The sequence below is a fragment of the Psammomys obesus genome, unplaced genomic scaffold (assembly GCF_907164565.1).
Source record: "Psammomys obesus unplaced genomic scaffold, mPsaObe1.curated_primary_1811, whole genome shotgun sequence".
NCBI lineage: Eukaryota > Metazoa > Chordata > Mammalia > Rodentia > Muridae > Psammomys > Psammomys obesus.
Genome location: NW_026596057.1, coordinates 9,942,684 through 9,959,402, shown reverse-complemented (window position 1 = coordinate 9,959,402; position 16,719 = coordinate 9,942,684). Strand labels below are relative to the sequence as shown.

At 42.2% G+C, this 16,719-nt stretch overlaps 1 protein-coding gene across 1 annotated transcript in view; it reads right to left on the bottom strand.

Moving 5' to 3' along the window:
- Nucleotides 1–16,719, bottom strand: part of Tnn (tenascin N) — a 73,356-nt gene that overhangs the window by 31,488 nt on the left and 25,149 nt on the right. Inside the window, exons 5-9 of the mRNA XM_055624557.1 lie at nucleotides 16,264–16,449; nucleotides 15,042–15,131; nucleotides 6,396–6,659; nucleotides 3,213–3,476; nucleotides 2,231–2,494 (exon numbers count right to left, since the gene is read on the bottom strand). Of these exons, the coding sequence (XP_055480532.1) occupies nucleotides 2,231–2,494; nucleotides 3,213–3,476; nucleotides 6,396–6,659; nucleotides 15,042–15,131; nucleotides 16,264–16,449 (1,068 nt within the window). The remainder of the gene's footprint in view (nucleotides 1–2,230; nucleotides 2,495–3,212; nucleotides 3,477–6,395; nucleotides 6,660–15,041; nucleotides 15,132–16,263; nucleotides 16,450–16,719) is intronic.

The window sequence follows — 16,719 nt, the reverse complement described above, 5'->3', positions numbered from 1 at the left end:
TGCTTCATGGAAAAGGACGTTGTCTCCACAGCTGACCCAGAGCCTCAAGGAGGCAGCACGGGACAGTAGAATGGATTGTGTTCTACCCTAAGAGTCAGAGCTGAGGGGCAGGAAGCACCTTGGGTTCCAGTCAACAGACCAAGAGCCTCATCCCAGCTCAGCCATCAGCCAGCTTGTTGGTAGCCAGCCTCAGGCAACTCAGCTGCCTGTCTCTGAGCCCTGCTTGTTCACCTCTAAAATTTATAGAGAGGCTGTTCTACAGACTTCAGGTTCTTTCAGGCACTAATATTCAACATGTGCATCTACTTGCATCAGTTATTAACTGTTTTAGTACTTGGGCAAGTTGCTTCATTGTATTCTGCATTCATAATGGAGAATTTTTTTTTAATGTGTGTGTGAGTGCACACACTTGTGGTTAGCTCTTTCAACTAAGGATAAAAACAATGTTTACAGCTCCGGTAACAGATAATATTCATTCTGAGATTAAAAATGTAGTAAATGGCATTCCAGCCCTTGTGTTTTAATTTCTTCCACAGAGGAAACAAAAACAGGAGATGGGAGACATTAATTTATATCTTGAGAAGTGTTACATCCTATGAGTTAATAATATGCTATGACTATTCTTAGCAGTGAGTAGATGCCCAAGACCTTCAACTAACATTACCAACAATAAAATCATATTGTTGCCACTTTTAAAATCCAAATGATTATCTTCCTCTATACGATATAACAGAGGGTAATCAAAATATATTTTATCTAGCATTATTTCCTTTTTCTAAATAGTTCATTGCAAAAGCCATTTTCCTAAGGTCATTTGTTCAAAGGTTCTACTTTGTATGTTACTTCAGGGTATGACCTCAGGAAGACTGGAATCTAAATTTCTACCTGGAGGCCCACAAGTAAGGCAGGATCAACAGTTTTAGGATTCTTGGCTGACTACCCATGTCAGGGCTATTAAGGAAGTTGAAGAGGTCAGTATGTTAGAACTTAGAGAATGGAATTATATGAAAATACTTTATGTACCTTGAGTGAGGTCTGAACTTTCATCTGTTTCACCAAGATGCCTGGTAGAGCTTATTGTGTCTGCTATGGAGCAAGAGATCTCAGCAGGGGTGGTTAGCGGTGCTTAAGACATTCTTATTGCTATAACTCAGTGTAGGGGAGGGAGACACACATCCTCCAACACAAAAGAAAGACCTCTGCAACAAAGTATCGTCAACCATGCTGAGGTTGAGAAGCCCTTTCTTCTCAACACATGAGCTGGTGTATGACATGTGGCTAAAAATACCTCAGCAGTGAGAAAATGGCTGGCTTGCTCTCACAGAACCAGGAGGACGGCAGCATTTCACGAAGACTGTTAATTTGGATGGACAAAAACTGCATGTGTGGTTCCCACAAACTAGATGTCAGTTGAGCAGAGTGGGGTATGCTTGGGGTTGTGTCAAGAGCTGTTCTGGAGGACTACCTAGAGGTGTGAGATGACACCATCAGCGCAGTTTTGGGGATCCTCGGCTAACCATCCTTGGTCAACCAACCATTAGAGGAAATGTGCTGGGGGATAAGGAGGGAGGAATGGTAACTGGTCAGGATGGAAAATTTTTACTTAGCCTGAGGAAAGAACAAGACCTGAAATTCAAGGAATAAAACAGAAGAAAAGCTGACCAATGCCCCTTCCCACGACAAGCAGTTAGCATGCAAATGGCTAGGTGCATATGAACGATGGACTCTTACATGCAAATGGACATTTTCATTACTAAAAAGAAAAAAAATCAAAACACTGGGGGAACTAGACACTGGCTTGTTTTTAGATAACAAAACACTGCAATTATTTCTGCCTAAAACATTCCCTTCAAAGGGCAGAAACAAGAACAAACTTCATTGGAAGGGTTTAAACAAGTGAGGAATTTTTTAAAAGGAAAGGTTGTTTGTGGATCACAGCCTACAAGTCCGGCTCTCTCAGCATGACAGTTTCTTATCCTTTCTTCATATTTGCTTCTTGCCGAAGTGAAACGTTTAGGTAATAAGGTACACAGGCAGAAGATGAAGCAGGGACGGTTGTGAGCACTGAGCGTCAGTCTTTACAGACCACAGTTTGGAGACTACGGTACGGGACATGCATCCTAAGAGAAGGAGGTTTGTCACGGAGCATTGCCAAGGTCAGAGAAGAAAAAAGCAGCCTTGATGTCGCATGAACTTAGAAATGACATAGAGGCAATGCATGCTCCGTCACCTGTGGGGGCCTTGGTGTTGGCCTTCCTGCTCTCCTGGGTCCCCTTCTGGGCCCATACATGAACCTTGTACTCCATGCCTGGTCTCAGGCCTGTCAGGACAGTGCTGCTTCTCTCCTTAGACACTGGCACCTCCCTGGTTTCTCCATCAGCAGAAGTGTAGCTCACCATATACCTGTCAATGCTGGCCTGAACAGGGTCCCAGGAGACACTGAGAGTGTTCTCTGTTACCTGGTCAGTCACCAAGTTTTTGGGGCTGTCAATGTCTGAAAGGAAAACGATTGAGAAGTCAAATCTGTAGCAGTAGAAGCCACACCCCCCATTATCCTGCTCTTTATCTTCCAGAACATTCAGCACAGGCAATGGGTTCCCACATCAAATCTCTTCTTGGAATCAAGGGAGAAAGTGTTTTCTGAGTCTCAGTTTCAAAATCAGGCTAGCTATACCCTTAGCATCTTTTCTTGGCTTTTGGCTCCCCAAAATACAGAAGGAACAATATCTTCATAGTAACATATGGCACATGAAGACAGCCAATTAAACACCTGCCACACTGACAGGGTTCCTAATTTATCTTTTGATCAAGGGCTGCTTCACCGGTGAACATTCTGAAAGTCTCGTCACAAATATTTCCATGAGCAGACCCTCTCCAAACATCTACCGATTCTACTAAAAGCATTACGACCATGCAATCCTGAGGCTCGCTGGTTAGGTTAGGCTGGCTGGCCAATGAGCCCCGGGCATCCACCTGTCTCTTCTCCAGTTCTAGGACAACAAGTACGTGTTGCCATGTCCAGCTTTTCACATGGATGCTAAGGATCAAACTTAGATTGTGCCACAAGCACTGACCTAACTCTCCAGCCCTCGTGTACCGCATCTTAACATCCCAGTTGTAGTCTCTGGTCTTGGAACCGAACCTGTGGTACCACAAACACTCAGAACCATCGATTTCCATTTCATTCCAACAGTCTGTCTCTGCCTGCTTACCCGTGGGAGCCTTGGTGTCGGCCTTCTTGCTCTCTCGATCGCCTTTCTCAGCCCACACGTAAACTTTGTACTCCACACCTGGACTCAGGCCGGTGAGGACGGTGCTGCTCTGATCCTTTCTCACCGGAACCTGCTTCATCTCACCATCCACGGAAGTGTAGCTTACCACGTACCTGTCGATGTCAGCCTCCACCGGGTCCCACGAGACAGAGAGAGAGTTCTCTGTCACCCGGTCAGTCACCAGGTTTTCTGGGCTGTCAATTTCTTTAAGGAAGATACAAAAGAAAAAATGTGAGCTTTATTACTCTGTACTTCCCTAAAAGGCCAAAGGCATAGCCGAAATAATGATGTCAAATTAATTCCACAGTCATCTATATGCCAGGGCTTGAGAGAACTTAAGGCTTTGAGTAGACAAGTGGTCAGGTATTCTAAAAACAATCTACTAGGATAAGTGGAAGGCAAAGTCTTTAGAGCATGCCAATATATAGATTAATTCTACACACTCTTCTCTTTTTTAAAGAAATGGCTTTCATATACAAAGTTTTCCTTTACCATAGATTACATAGCAATCTCTTGCGGTTCCCTACCCCTACACGAAAACAAGTATATTGCAATAATCTCTCCCTGCTCTGGTATGTTCTTTGGGAAGAAAGATGTTCTAGAAGTAGGAGCTGACAGTGCTTTCTTACATAAAGCATTGTCTGTGTCCGGGGAATGGGGTGTGGGCTAACGAATAGGACCCGAGTAGAATCTGCCTGAGTGTCAGCGTGATGAAACTGGCCGAAAGCCTGGGTTCTGGTTTTCTTGGTTCCTCACTTAAGACAATTATGATTTAAGTTTCTCTCTCTGGACCTCTACAAAGAAGGAAAGTGCAGCCCTTCCTCTTAGATGAACTACTTAGCGCATCATGACTGCTTGTAAAGCTTTCATTTAATAATGCATTTAAGGTAATGCGTGAATAATGGCATTTAAGGTATGGGGTATCACTTCCTCCTCTAAATGTAAGGCCTTCAAACAGTATGGGACATACAAAAGGCATGGCTAAGCAGTAATGCCCTTATTACCCTGCTCTAAGAGCCAGTTCTTTAAGAGTGTTCCCAAAAAGGAAAAGCGTTTCAACCTGCACGTCACAGAAAGCCAGGCCCACCAGCCACCTCAGTAAAACATGGAGTCCTGCCAGACAACTGGCCTTAAGAAGCATGGAGATGGGACTATACCCACTGACGTCTGTCATAGAAGGATAAAAAGTTTAACTTTTGGGACACTAAGATGGCTTTAATGTCCCAACTTCATCCTTTGCTATTGTACCACTTCACAGGCTTGTCCAACCATAAAGGACACTTGAGATACTGCTGCCCAAGCTGCGACCTGAGGCTTGTACATGCTACTTCCCACTAGCTTCCAGCTGTCGTTCCAGGCTCTCTTCAGGGATCACCTTCTCAAACCCTTCCCTCCCCAAGTTGGTTTCGGTCAGTGTTTTATCACAACAACAGAAAGCAAACAAGGACAGTTGATGTGTGTCAGTCTGTGCTGGATAGTTTTCTGTCAACTTGACACAAGCTAAAGTTGTCTAAGAGGTGGAACCCTCAATTAAGTAAATCCCTACATGACAGCCAGCTGTAGGCAAGCCTGTAGGGCATTTTCCTAGTTAGTTACTGGTGTGGGAGTGTCCAGTATGTTGTGGGTGGAGCCACCTTGGGCTGGTGGTCCTGGACACTCTAAGAAAACAGGCTGAGCAAGCCATGAGGAGCAAGCCAGTAAGCAGCACCCCTCCATGGCCTCTATACCAGCTCCTGCCTCCAGATTCCTGTCCTGCTTGAGTTCTTGTCCTGACTTCCTTTGATGATGTGGAAGCATAAGCTAAATAAACTTTTTTTCCTGCCCAGCTTGCTTTTGGTTATTGTGTTTTATCACAGCAATAGTAACCCCAAGACACTCATGTAACCCTCCCCATATCCCTATAACACAGACACCTCTGAGCCATTTTATAAAGCAGAAATTGACTCCCCACCACTCAGCTAATAAATGGTAGCTCTGGGGTTAAAATTTGAACAGCCAAAGAACTGAAACCACATCCCTAGTTATTGTGCATACTTCTCTGAGGTTCTCTGTATTCAGTGACTGTCCAAACACAATCCTTTTCCTCTGACTTCCTATTAAGCGTTTTGGAAGAGCAGGTGGGTACCAATTAGGCTGTTGTGAATTCAGGGGATCACCAAAGGAGTGTTTGAATACAAAGAATGGCCGCGCTATGTCCCGGTATGTCTGAAGGCCTGAGCCAAGCAGAACAAGTGAATGCAGTTTGGAGGGTTTTGTTTCAGAAAGTTTTATGGAAGAATCGGTACATTTGGCAAATGTTGATGTAGGATGCAAACCATTCTCATGGTCTGAAAGAGAGCTCCCAACTACACGCAAAGTGCTTTGACCACCACTACAAACCGAGATAAGCATTCAAACTTATAGTTGGTCCAATGTTTTAAGTTTTTATTAAAAAATTTAAAATTATAAGGTTTTACTCTACTCCAAAAGAGATATATGGAATTTCATCCCAAATAAATATGACTGTTTTTTATTAAATAGTCTTATCTCTCAGTCTGAGGTTAAAATGGAAAAAAAAAATCACAAAATTGACACTTGAAATTTGCTTTGGGACAAAATCTCAGCAATAAGCAGGTAAAGTAGACAGAAAGTCCCACCCCTAACCAAGAAGCTAACTGCAAATTGATACCCGCTGGGAAGAGGGAACATTTTCCCAATGGAGTGTTACTGGGTGAATCACTCATACTCCAAGCAGGCCTATGCCCAGGAATAGGCAACCAATACAAAACAAACTCCATGTAGTTTTTTTCCTGTGAGATTTTTGTTACGTTTTCCAGTTTGTTTTGATTTTTGATGTTACGTATTTTTGTTTTGTTTTATTATTTTTCATGGGGGCTTTTTTGAAGTAGTGAGAAAGAACATGAAGTTGGCTGAGGTGAGGTGGTGGGGAGCTAAGAAGAATTGGGAGAGGAAAAAAATATAATAAAAATATATTATTTAACAAATTTTAAAACAAATAAATATCTTTTAAAACTGCTTTTGTAAATATTCTCCAACCCCACCAATGAAAGAGCTGGTGCCACCTTCAAAAGCAACTTCCTTCTTACCCTGAGGATGCCTACCCAACTTCTATTCTCCTGTTACCTGTGAGGGCCTTGGTGTCTGCTTTCTTGCTGCCCTGGTTGCCCCTTTCAGCCCACACGAAGACTTTGTAGGCCTCTCCTGGCTTCAGGCCTGTCAGGACGGTGCTGCTCTGGTCCTTGGGTACTGCCTTCTCCTTGGTCTCCCCATTGGGGGAGATATAGCGCACCACATACTTGTCTATGTCAGCCCTCACTGGATCCCAGGAAACAGATGCTGTGTCTTCTGTCACCTGATTAGTGACCACATTGGTTGGCCCATCAATTTCTTCATAACAATACAAAAGAGAGAAAAATTAGAGAAAGCCTTCACCTAGCAAAAGCCGCAGTCACTTCAAGGTCTAGGTCAGCGGTCTCTCCACAGTGCAAGAAGGCTCTCCTTCAACCAGGACAGGTGGTCATCCAGCCTCTGCTTTAAGCTTAAACTAAAAAATAAGTCCTTGGTAGATTGGTAAACAATTATGTTCTAGTCTCAGATCACTGAATACATTAGAGTGAATTCATTAGGTGCAGCTGATTAACACACTAAGATGTAATCAAAGCTATCACTGACATAGAAGTCTCTATGAAGTATAACTCCTTTAACGTGTCTACCCTTAGGTACAGATGGAATGCCTCTAAATCCCTTTTCAAGAGACTTAGTATTCAAGAACAGTTGTCCTTCCCCCTCTCAATTCTCTTGAAATCAAAACAACTGACCTCATCTGTCTACTCTTTCTAATTTAAAGTTTCTAGACCTGGCATTTATCCTATATCTATACAACGTTGCTTTCTTTTTCCTTTCCCAAATAAAAGTGCCAAAAATTTAACTCATTTACCTCAAAACAATATATATGACAGAAAACGTGGTGGCACTCAGCAGCTATCAATAAAATAAAACAGCAGGAATCTTTGTTCAGGTCACTTATGCTCAGAACAATTTGCCAGCTGTATCCTGGACACACACACATGCTTCGCAATGACATATCCTGTAACTATGCCCCTAATCTTTTTAACACCAGCACTTACTAACCTTTATCAAGGGATCCTCAAATTTTGTCAATGCTGGCTCTCTGCCAAGTGCCACCGGCAGAGATTCTTCTTCAGGATGTTTAGAATAGGCCCTAACATCTCTTAGCTTCTTTTTCATGATTTTTGGTTGGTTGGTTGGTTGGTTGGTTGGTTGGTTGGTTGGTTGGTTGGTTGGTTGCTTGGTTGGTTTTGGTTTTTGGTTGGGGGATTTGGGAGAGTTCTTTAAAAAGAGATCCTTACTATATAGCATGGCCAGGGCTTGAACTTATAACCCTTCTACCTCAGCCTTCTGAATTCTGGGAGTAGAAACAAGTATCACCACATATACACATACTTCTGTGGTTGTGGTGGGTGTCTGTAATCCTTGCACTTGGGAGCCTAAAGCAGAAGGATCATGAGTTCAAGGTAAACCTGGGCTATACATGAAGTTCAGCACCAGACTGAACCACAGACTGAACCTTATCTTAAAATATATATATGAGTTAGTAAATACATAAACAAAGCTTTTAAGTGATTCAAAGAATGAGGACTTCCATATTAAGCCTCCATCCTAGCATGTGTAAGAATGTCCTTAGCCAACATTGACACTTATTCGTTTTACCATTTAAAAGTTCCATGTACAATTTAGTCTTTGGTCTGATATGCTCAGCTTTCTATCCATCTTCCTACCACTGGAGAGTTTTATAAGCAAGCCATCTATACACATTCATCAAGGCCACTGATAAAGTTGTTGGATAGAACAAAGCTAAGATATGACACTAGAATGTCCTTTGTGTATGGATCTACATCTTTTTAGCTTAAAACGCAACAGAATAACTTCCTAGTTTAAGGCAGCTAAACTCTTCTCTTTTCCCCACATCTATTATTTGACTCTTGGCCAAGAAATTTTCAGAGAGAAGTTACAATTTCACATAGTCCCATTTTTCAACATTAGCTACAGCACACCTTTATCAAACATAAGGGCAATGTTTTATTTGCAAGAAAAGATGAAATGTGTTCCATTACCAGAGGCAGTTCATATTTCATTTAGTAAGTCAACTACCATTTACTAAGCACACACCAAGGGTCATGGTGCTTTCCGTACATTCATTAGTTATCAAATCTCATGGCGAAAATGCAAGACATTTACCAAGTGCCTCAGAAGTTTGGAAAACTAATAAAGTCTTCCCTTCTTAGAACAGTAAGTACATGCTAGGCTTAGACAGATTAGGTAACTTCTCTAAGATCAATAGTAATAAATTTTAGTGACTGTCATTCCACTAACAATCTTTGAATGTCTGCTTGCAGCTGAGGATCAGTAGCGGTATGTGTTACATTGTGTCTAGTTCTCCTGCTCCAATACAACACGCCAAAGTGCTGTGCCTTGTACCTCAGGATAGAACCTTATTACTTTTAAACAATCTTCTCAGAGATAGTAAAGTTAAAATGGAGTCAGTTGGGTAGACCCAATCCAATATGACTGACATCTCATCAATTTATATAGAATAACCACCAGCAACAAACTGTAGGCAAAATAAAATATGCTCTGAAAGGTTATTGTAACCTGGAATAACATGATAGCAGTACATTAGAACTTGGGGAAAATACTAAAGAGAGAAAACAGCCTTGGGCTTTTGGAATGCTAGACATATCTTATCAGCAAAAGGAGCTGAGAGAGGGGGAAATCCAGATTCAGAAACCTACAGAATCTCAGTGCCAACTTCAGGAGGCTCTGAGAGGTTGTCCTGAAAAACGCATGCACACAACAGAGAGGATTCCCTCCCTGCTCCGTGCCCCTTTCTGTATGCAAAATACAACTCTGTGCTTGCTAGGGAGAGACAGTGACAGCCTACCAACATAGCTCAGTCTGGGGAAATAGTAATGAAATGAGAATAGATGAGTAAGAACACAGAAGGGTACAGTCCTGCTCTTGAGGTCCCTAATCCTCACCATCTCCAGAGTGACTCACCCACATCTATAAAACCCAGGATCCTAGCAGTGCCTCTCACTTCTGTACCTTGCCGCAGTCAGCACTTAGCCCATAGCTTCCGGGCTCCCTGCACAGGTCAGAGGATTGGTGGGATCAGGACTGTCTAGGTGCACTGAGAGATCTAACCTGGCCGGCCCTGGAGCTTGTTTTTTCCTCAGAAGCCTCAGAACACTAAAGAGATGGGGTTTGTTCAAAGAAAACCCTGAACAAACCCTCTAGACTCATTTGTCCTTCACTTAAAAAACACAAACTTTGTAAGTCACATGATCAGGCTAAATACACTTTAGTTTCCCCCTAGCTTTGCCATTGTTAAAAGCATCTAGTGCATTGTTATAATGGTAACGTTGCCTGGGTTGCTTTTCAAGGACTTGAAGAACACTTTGCTGGGGACACCAACTCTCTGCTTTTATCTGCACATGTCTGATGGGTGACTCAAGTGGGATGGAAAGGCTTGCCATCTCTGCTTTCCTTCATGCTGTCCTCTTTTTTTGCTTTAACCTTTGGGTCAGACTGTACTCTGCTCTGCCTGCAGACATGTTGATCATTTGAAAAATGCTTTGTCCAAAGTTATAATGCAGGATTAACTTGACCTAGACCTTGCCCAGTCTCTCTTTCTCCTTCAGGGTTAAACAACAACAACATCCTGTGAGATGTCACATGAAAACCAAAGACAATCAAAAGAGGAGGCACCCACATTTGTGGAAGAGCTCTGCTTGCTCAGAGAAAAGACAGTAGCATGCCTCCCCTTCGTTGGGGGGTGGGGGCTCTCTCCCTCATTGGTCTTGTCCTATGTCTAATAACTCAACTCCCTGTACTCAAGGGTAATCTGCAGGTAAAAGCTCCCATTTCTTCATTCTTCAACCACTGAGTGAAGCATTTCTTTCACTGTAGTACTCATCTTCCCCAAAATGGTTTATCTGTGGGGTGAGCTTCCAGACCTGAACTAGGTAACCATCAAGCCAAAAGCCTAAATAAGTAAATTAACAAATCTTTGTTATGAGCACCAAGAAAGAAAAATCAAGCTCTATATCTAGAATAGCTCTAGATCTAGAAATTTAACCCCAGAATCCCAGTGAGAGACAGAAGCAGCCTAGAACTCAGTGTTTTCTGCCTCCTTCCCCTCCCCTTTCTCTCAACTCCTTTAGTTGAGAGAGTGGGATCCTCATGGAGCTGTGATCCCTGATCATCCGCAGGCTAGAACAAAGATAGCAATCAGATACTGACATCTGAGAATGAGAAGAAGACCTCATGGATGGACCCCACACACTCACAAAAATCACATGAAAGCCAGCACTACAAGACCAAAACCTCCCTGACTGCCAACAGGAGATGTGGGGATCATTAAACCATTTTTCCATGCAGCAAAATCTTCCAGTAGCTGCAGTGGCAGGCCAAATCATAGATTAATTACAGCTGTAGTCTCATCTACAAAACAGGATTTCTCCAACCTTGTCCCAATGTCCTCCTCCAGCTACAACTTCCTACCTGCTGGACTCTAGTGGTCCTCACTGGCCTCTATCAGCCTTGTCCTTTTCATGATATTAGTTTGATAAAACAATGACTTAAGATGAGGAGGGAGGAAGATGCTAAGGAAAATGACTCAATTAGTAACTGTAGGTGAAACTAATAATAAGATCTCTCCATATTCTTTAATGCTACATAGAGACTTTGACTTAAATATAGTCAACGCAACCAGTCCTGATGAGACCTGATAGGCTAGGGTCAAATAGAAGGAAAGGAGGACCTCCCCTATCAGTGGACTAGGGGAGGGGCATAAGTGGAGAAGAGAGAGGGAGGGTGGAATTGGAAGGAGAGAAACTGAATAACTTGGGAGCTTACAAATTGAATAAATTGTAATAAATGATAATAATAATTTTTTTTAAATATAGTCACAACCGGGGCCACCACACTCTGTCTACTTGTATTAAAACCAACTAAACCAGAGCAACAAACACTGCTCCCTTACTCCAGAGCATTATCCTAATACTCCAGAGTATTAGGAAGACAGGAAAACATATGAAAATGTGAGAAGGTGAAGATGCCATCACCTCATACCGCCATTGTAAAGATTTCCTGCATGGAAACAATATCACTTTTCCTGAGAGGTATATGAAACTGGAGGGCTAAAACAACTAATGAACTAGGTTTAAACATTAGCTAGGTTTAAACATTAACAAAACGTTAATGGCCTTTGAGTTCAACCATATCAGAATTGAATTGTCTATTATTTATAAACCTGGGGGGGAAAATCTCAAAAAAAAAAAAAAAGTTGTGGACAGAGTTTACAGTCAAAGAGGTCTTGATTTTCTTTTGATCTAGGTATAGCAAAAAAATTTTTTGACCTTTTTGACCTGAACTTTTCTTTACAGCACTCCCTTAGCTCATTCGTAAAACTGTAGAATACAACCATAAAACATCTTATAATTGACAAATAAAACAATTCTTGATTAAGAACAAGTATAGTTGAACATTTTAATTCAATGTTTTCATTTTAGATTTTTAAATTTAAATACAGAACACATCTTTGACCAATCTAACTTCAAAACCCTTTGCAGACATTATTAAATACTTGTTATTCTCTGTCTCTTGAGGAGCCTCTACCTATCTCTTGAGCATGTTCTGCCCTTTCCTTATGTCTTGTACCCAATTTTTTTCTGCAGAATATCTCAAGGCCCTGGCTGCAGCAGAACAGAGGTCCCCAGGAGAACTCCTTAGGCTGCAGAGCTGGCAGTGTGGAGTTATAGCTCCTGCTGCCCATGATAAGCCAGTCTCTCCTGCCTATTGTCAGTGTAGACCCGGTGTTAAGCACACATAAGTGCTCCTTCCCAGAATCATATAAATATATTCTTGGCTCTGTGTCCTACTCAGATATTTTCAATTGCTATTTAGCCCTGTTCCTAATAGTCAGAGGAACGTGTCCAAGAACCTGGTCAGAGTTTTGTTTTGGTTTGTTTTGTTTCTGTCTAGCAGCTGTAACAGCTCAATAAACTCCTTTATTTAGAGACCCTTCAGTTTTAAGAGTTTTTCTTTAACAAGTTCCAGTGGCTGACTTATTAAATGGAAAATAACTGAACTACATACAGTCTTCCCTTCCTGTATGTATATGCATATGCTAGTCTTAAATTCCGGTACTCTTTTTCATCTTTCAAGATACAAAAACATTTGGAGAAACCAAATTTGTTTGTCACATTAATTAACTAGTACTCTCAACCAGTCTGAAATTATTTCCTAACCTCAGAAACTATGATATCTTTTTCTTTTTTATTTTAGCAGTGCACACACCATAGATTTATTTGCAATCCAATAAAGTATCTCATCCTGATGTAGGATATAATTGACAATAAAAACACTTCTTGGATGCTAATAGTCTAGTTGGGATAATATACTTGAAAGGTTAACTACCAATTCAATGGCACATGCAATTAATTGCTGTAAGAACTTAGAGGCTGTGACATTTAGTGTGAATGTAAAAGGCTTTAGTCAAGAAGTAGAAGTTTTGTTACTCGGATTAGCTGACCTATAGGCCAGTGAGGGTGGATCTTCCCTCCTGATCCTGCTTTGGACTTTACATCCTGTTTTCCTGGGTAACATTAGGAATGGGAACTTCACAACTGACCTCCTTAGGGTTTAAAATAAAACATGAAAAGTTGGAAGTATCAGGGCTTCCCTAAATCCCATGTAAGGGAAAGCAAACCCCCCCCCCCCCAGTCAAAAGAATGGAAGCTGAGGTTCACCTCTCTTCCTGGGTGGAAACTGACATTCTAATCAGCTAGAAAAATCAGAACATGCTATTGTTTCTCCCCTAAAAATTAATCTGCTGGGGCCCTTAAATTTCCTGGCCAAAAATTTAGCCCACAGAAAGCCAGTTCACCTGAATACATGATAAGGTGATGAGAGAAATAATTATCCCCTTAATGAGATGATGTATTTATTAGTCCCACTAAGCCTCCCTGCTTTTTTGAGTTCAAACTAAAAAAAGACATTTTTCCTTGTCCTCCTTCTCCACCCCCCCCCCCCCCCCATTCTCTCTCTGATACCAAGAAAACTCAAAGTGTGCTTTTCCCGATATTCTGGGCTTTCTTACTCTTCCTCTGAAGCACTCCTCCCCTTTACCATGCAGCGACTTGCCAGTCTACACTGCTAAACACACCAGCTTTCTTAGACCCTAACTCAGACTTTCTCTTCCTCCCCTCCATCCACCCCCTCCCACAACTGCCGGGTTTACAACTGGTCTCCCTATTGTCGTTTCAAATCCTAAGAAAGCGATCCTCCACTGTCTTTCTGAACACATTTTTAAGTCTGACCCATCAGTCCAAATCTAACACTATATCTAGCAGGTACTATTAGAAGTGAATTGACTTATATGACACCCAGTTGGTGTCTGATGGAGAATTACTTGGCATTTGGAGAATAATCCAAACACATACACATTAATAGCCAAGTGTTGTGTGTTGTGTTGATTGTGTAAGTGGAGAAAACATATGCATCTCTCACAGAAGGGTCAACTAGGAAGCACTTTCTACTGTAGCTAAGCTCCAAGGCCTAGAGGTGCACATCCTTCATTCAAATCCATCTCTGCCATTGGCCGGGCAATCCTAACATTCACTTTTTTTAAGTTTCAGTTTTTTTTATGCATATGGCCTTGAAATAATAGTAGTAACTCATCCATAGACTGACTGTGAGAATTAAATGACAAAACATGGAAAATGTTGAGGGAAATCGCTGCCTGGCACAAGCAAACTTTCAATTGATCTATAACCTCCCAATCAAGCCACAGAGAAAGCTTTCGGAAGCAAGGGAAGGGCTTGCCATTTTCTGACTCACTCATATATCTCATCAACGATTTAGGCAGACTACCCAATCCATCTTGTCTGGATCATAAATCAAATCACATCTTTTTCTTTATAATTACCCAGCTCTCTAACTTTTGCAAACTTCAACCATCTCATAGGAAGCTGAAATGGTGAATTCAGCCCTTATGCTGTCTCATCCTCCTTACCTAGCTACTTCTAAGACTGAACAGGAAAGAATGAAACCACATTCAAAGAAAAACTTAAAATTAAAAGATTCCTTCTTGGAATCTTTTTGGAATCTTCCTCTAATCACTAGCGTCTTCCAGATCCTGATCTATGTAGGCAGGAAAACAATTACTGAAGGAGGCCCACAGTTCAATATGCATTTATGCTTACAGTGTTGTCAACTTCCATTCCAGTTGATACATGACAAATTACTGCTGCATAATATCTTTTAATTATTCTCAATAAACAAATGCTAACTATACCATGACTCCCATGTAAGAACCTTAAACGTCATCACCCATTTGAAAGCAGACTGCTTAAGTGTGGACTTTAGGAACAAATACAAATAGTCTAGCGCCTCTATTCCTCAGGGAGCCTATTAAGTGCCTTGAGACAATAATTCAGTGATTGAAACAACCAAAATCAGAAGAAAGGCATCAGAGATAGTAAGTCCCCTTGACTCCAAGATCCCAGGAAGGCTTTCCCATGGCAAGAAAAGAAGTGAAACAGGAGAAATTTGCTTCTGTTCTTCTGCTCCTCTGTACAGATACCCAGCCAGAAAGCTGCCGCCTCTCTCCATGGAAATCCTGAAATTGTCACCCAGGGACAAAAAAAAAAATATGAGAACGTGAAGACAGTTAAACCTCCATACCCGTCCTGCCATTCAGGAGAATCGGCTTTCCTTCCAGATCGCCTCTTATGGGGACAACTGTGATTTTATATTCTGTTCCAGGCTTCAGACCTAGGGAATAAAGAAAAAAGCAACCAACACAGATGTGAAGATGGGCTCCAGACCCCATTCCCACTCAGCTTCTACCTGGGTTCCCCTGTGAAGGTAAGATTTATGCTGACCCCCCAAAAAAACCCGCAGGGGCAGATAACTAGCCCTGGGATCAGAATGTGAAGGGGTAGGAAATAGATGGCCCAAAGTCCTTGGGGCTCCTGTTCTCCGTGGGCTATTGAATACTTACTTTCCAATTTTATTTATAGCCCAAATGTTTTCCAGCTCCTACCAACCAGATTTCCTCAAAACTTCTTTCTTGTAATAGAAGAAAGAGGGAAATCTGGGCTAAGTTATCTCCCTGTGGAAAGAACTTGAGTGCTTGTTCCTGATGACACAACCATTTAGACTCCATTAGCAAAATGAAAACAAACAGTTGCGTCTATGAGGCCCACACACTCATTCTCCACAAACATGGAGAGCTGCAAGTTGTTCTGTCAAAAAGGGACTGAGGACGTAGGCAGAGGAGTGAAGACCTGGAAGACGGACCAGGAGGCAAATGAGGCTGAGAATCCTTCATTTAGATGGCTTCTACTACCGATCTGTGCCTAGCCTTGAACTCGTGACTGTGCACCACATGTATTACTTTTCTGAAGTAGACCTTGAAAAGTATAGAAACTCCATGTGTTACAAAACTTGATCCATCCCCACATCCCTATTTCCTGAGTTCCAGGTCTTACTGGAGTGTGTTCAGTCATCTAAGAAGTGATTCTCCGCCCCATGGCTAACACAACCCTTCTTGCATGGTACTCAGCAAATCAATTCTCTCTCTCTTTCTCTTTCTATGTCTCTCTCTCAATATCTTCCTCTCTCTCCATCCTACCCTTCTGCAACCATCCTCCAAAAGAAGTATGTATAAAGAAATATGTATAGACCATCAAACACATCCTAAAATATACACAGGGCCTCATACTGTTAATGAAGTGTCCTGGGATTCCATCCCTGAAACACTGGCACATAGACATCAGATGCCCAAAAAAGTTGTATCTATGTGTCTAGAATCAAGTGTGGTCCCTAAGGCCCAGTGTACACTGTCTCCCTCCATCTTGTCTTCTGCAGCCAACAACTGGAATCTCCCAGTGTAGACTCTTACCAGTGATGTCATATCGACTCTTGGGATCACGGCTCTTGGGCACAGTGACCTCAGTCACTTCCTGCCCTGTTAAGGGCCCATACTGAAGCTTGTAATAGTCCACCTCAGTCAGAGGGTTCTCCCACTCCACATCAAGGGACGTCTCAGTCTCTTCATTGACCCAGGCAGTGCCCACAACAGCCAGATCTGGAACAGAGGTCAAAAAAGAAAAGAGAGAATGGTTGAGTGCAGAGGTCTGACAACAGGCCATTGGCCACGAAGTCAGCTCCCTTTCCTGACACACTAAGAGCTGGCTGCAGCTTCAGGGCACAGTCTTTAACAGGAGTCTTAGAGCTCCCCAGGTAGCAGCAGGCTGTCACTCTTGAGACTATTCACAGAAGGTAGACTCTTCCCAGAAAGACTCAGCTCCTTATCCTGCTATGCACCTCCCATACAGACTCTGACCAAGCAGCAGCT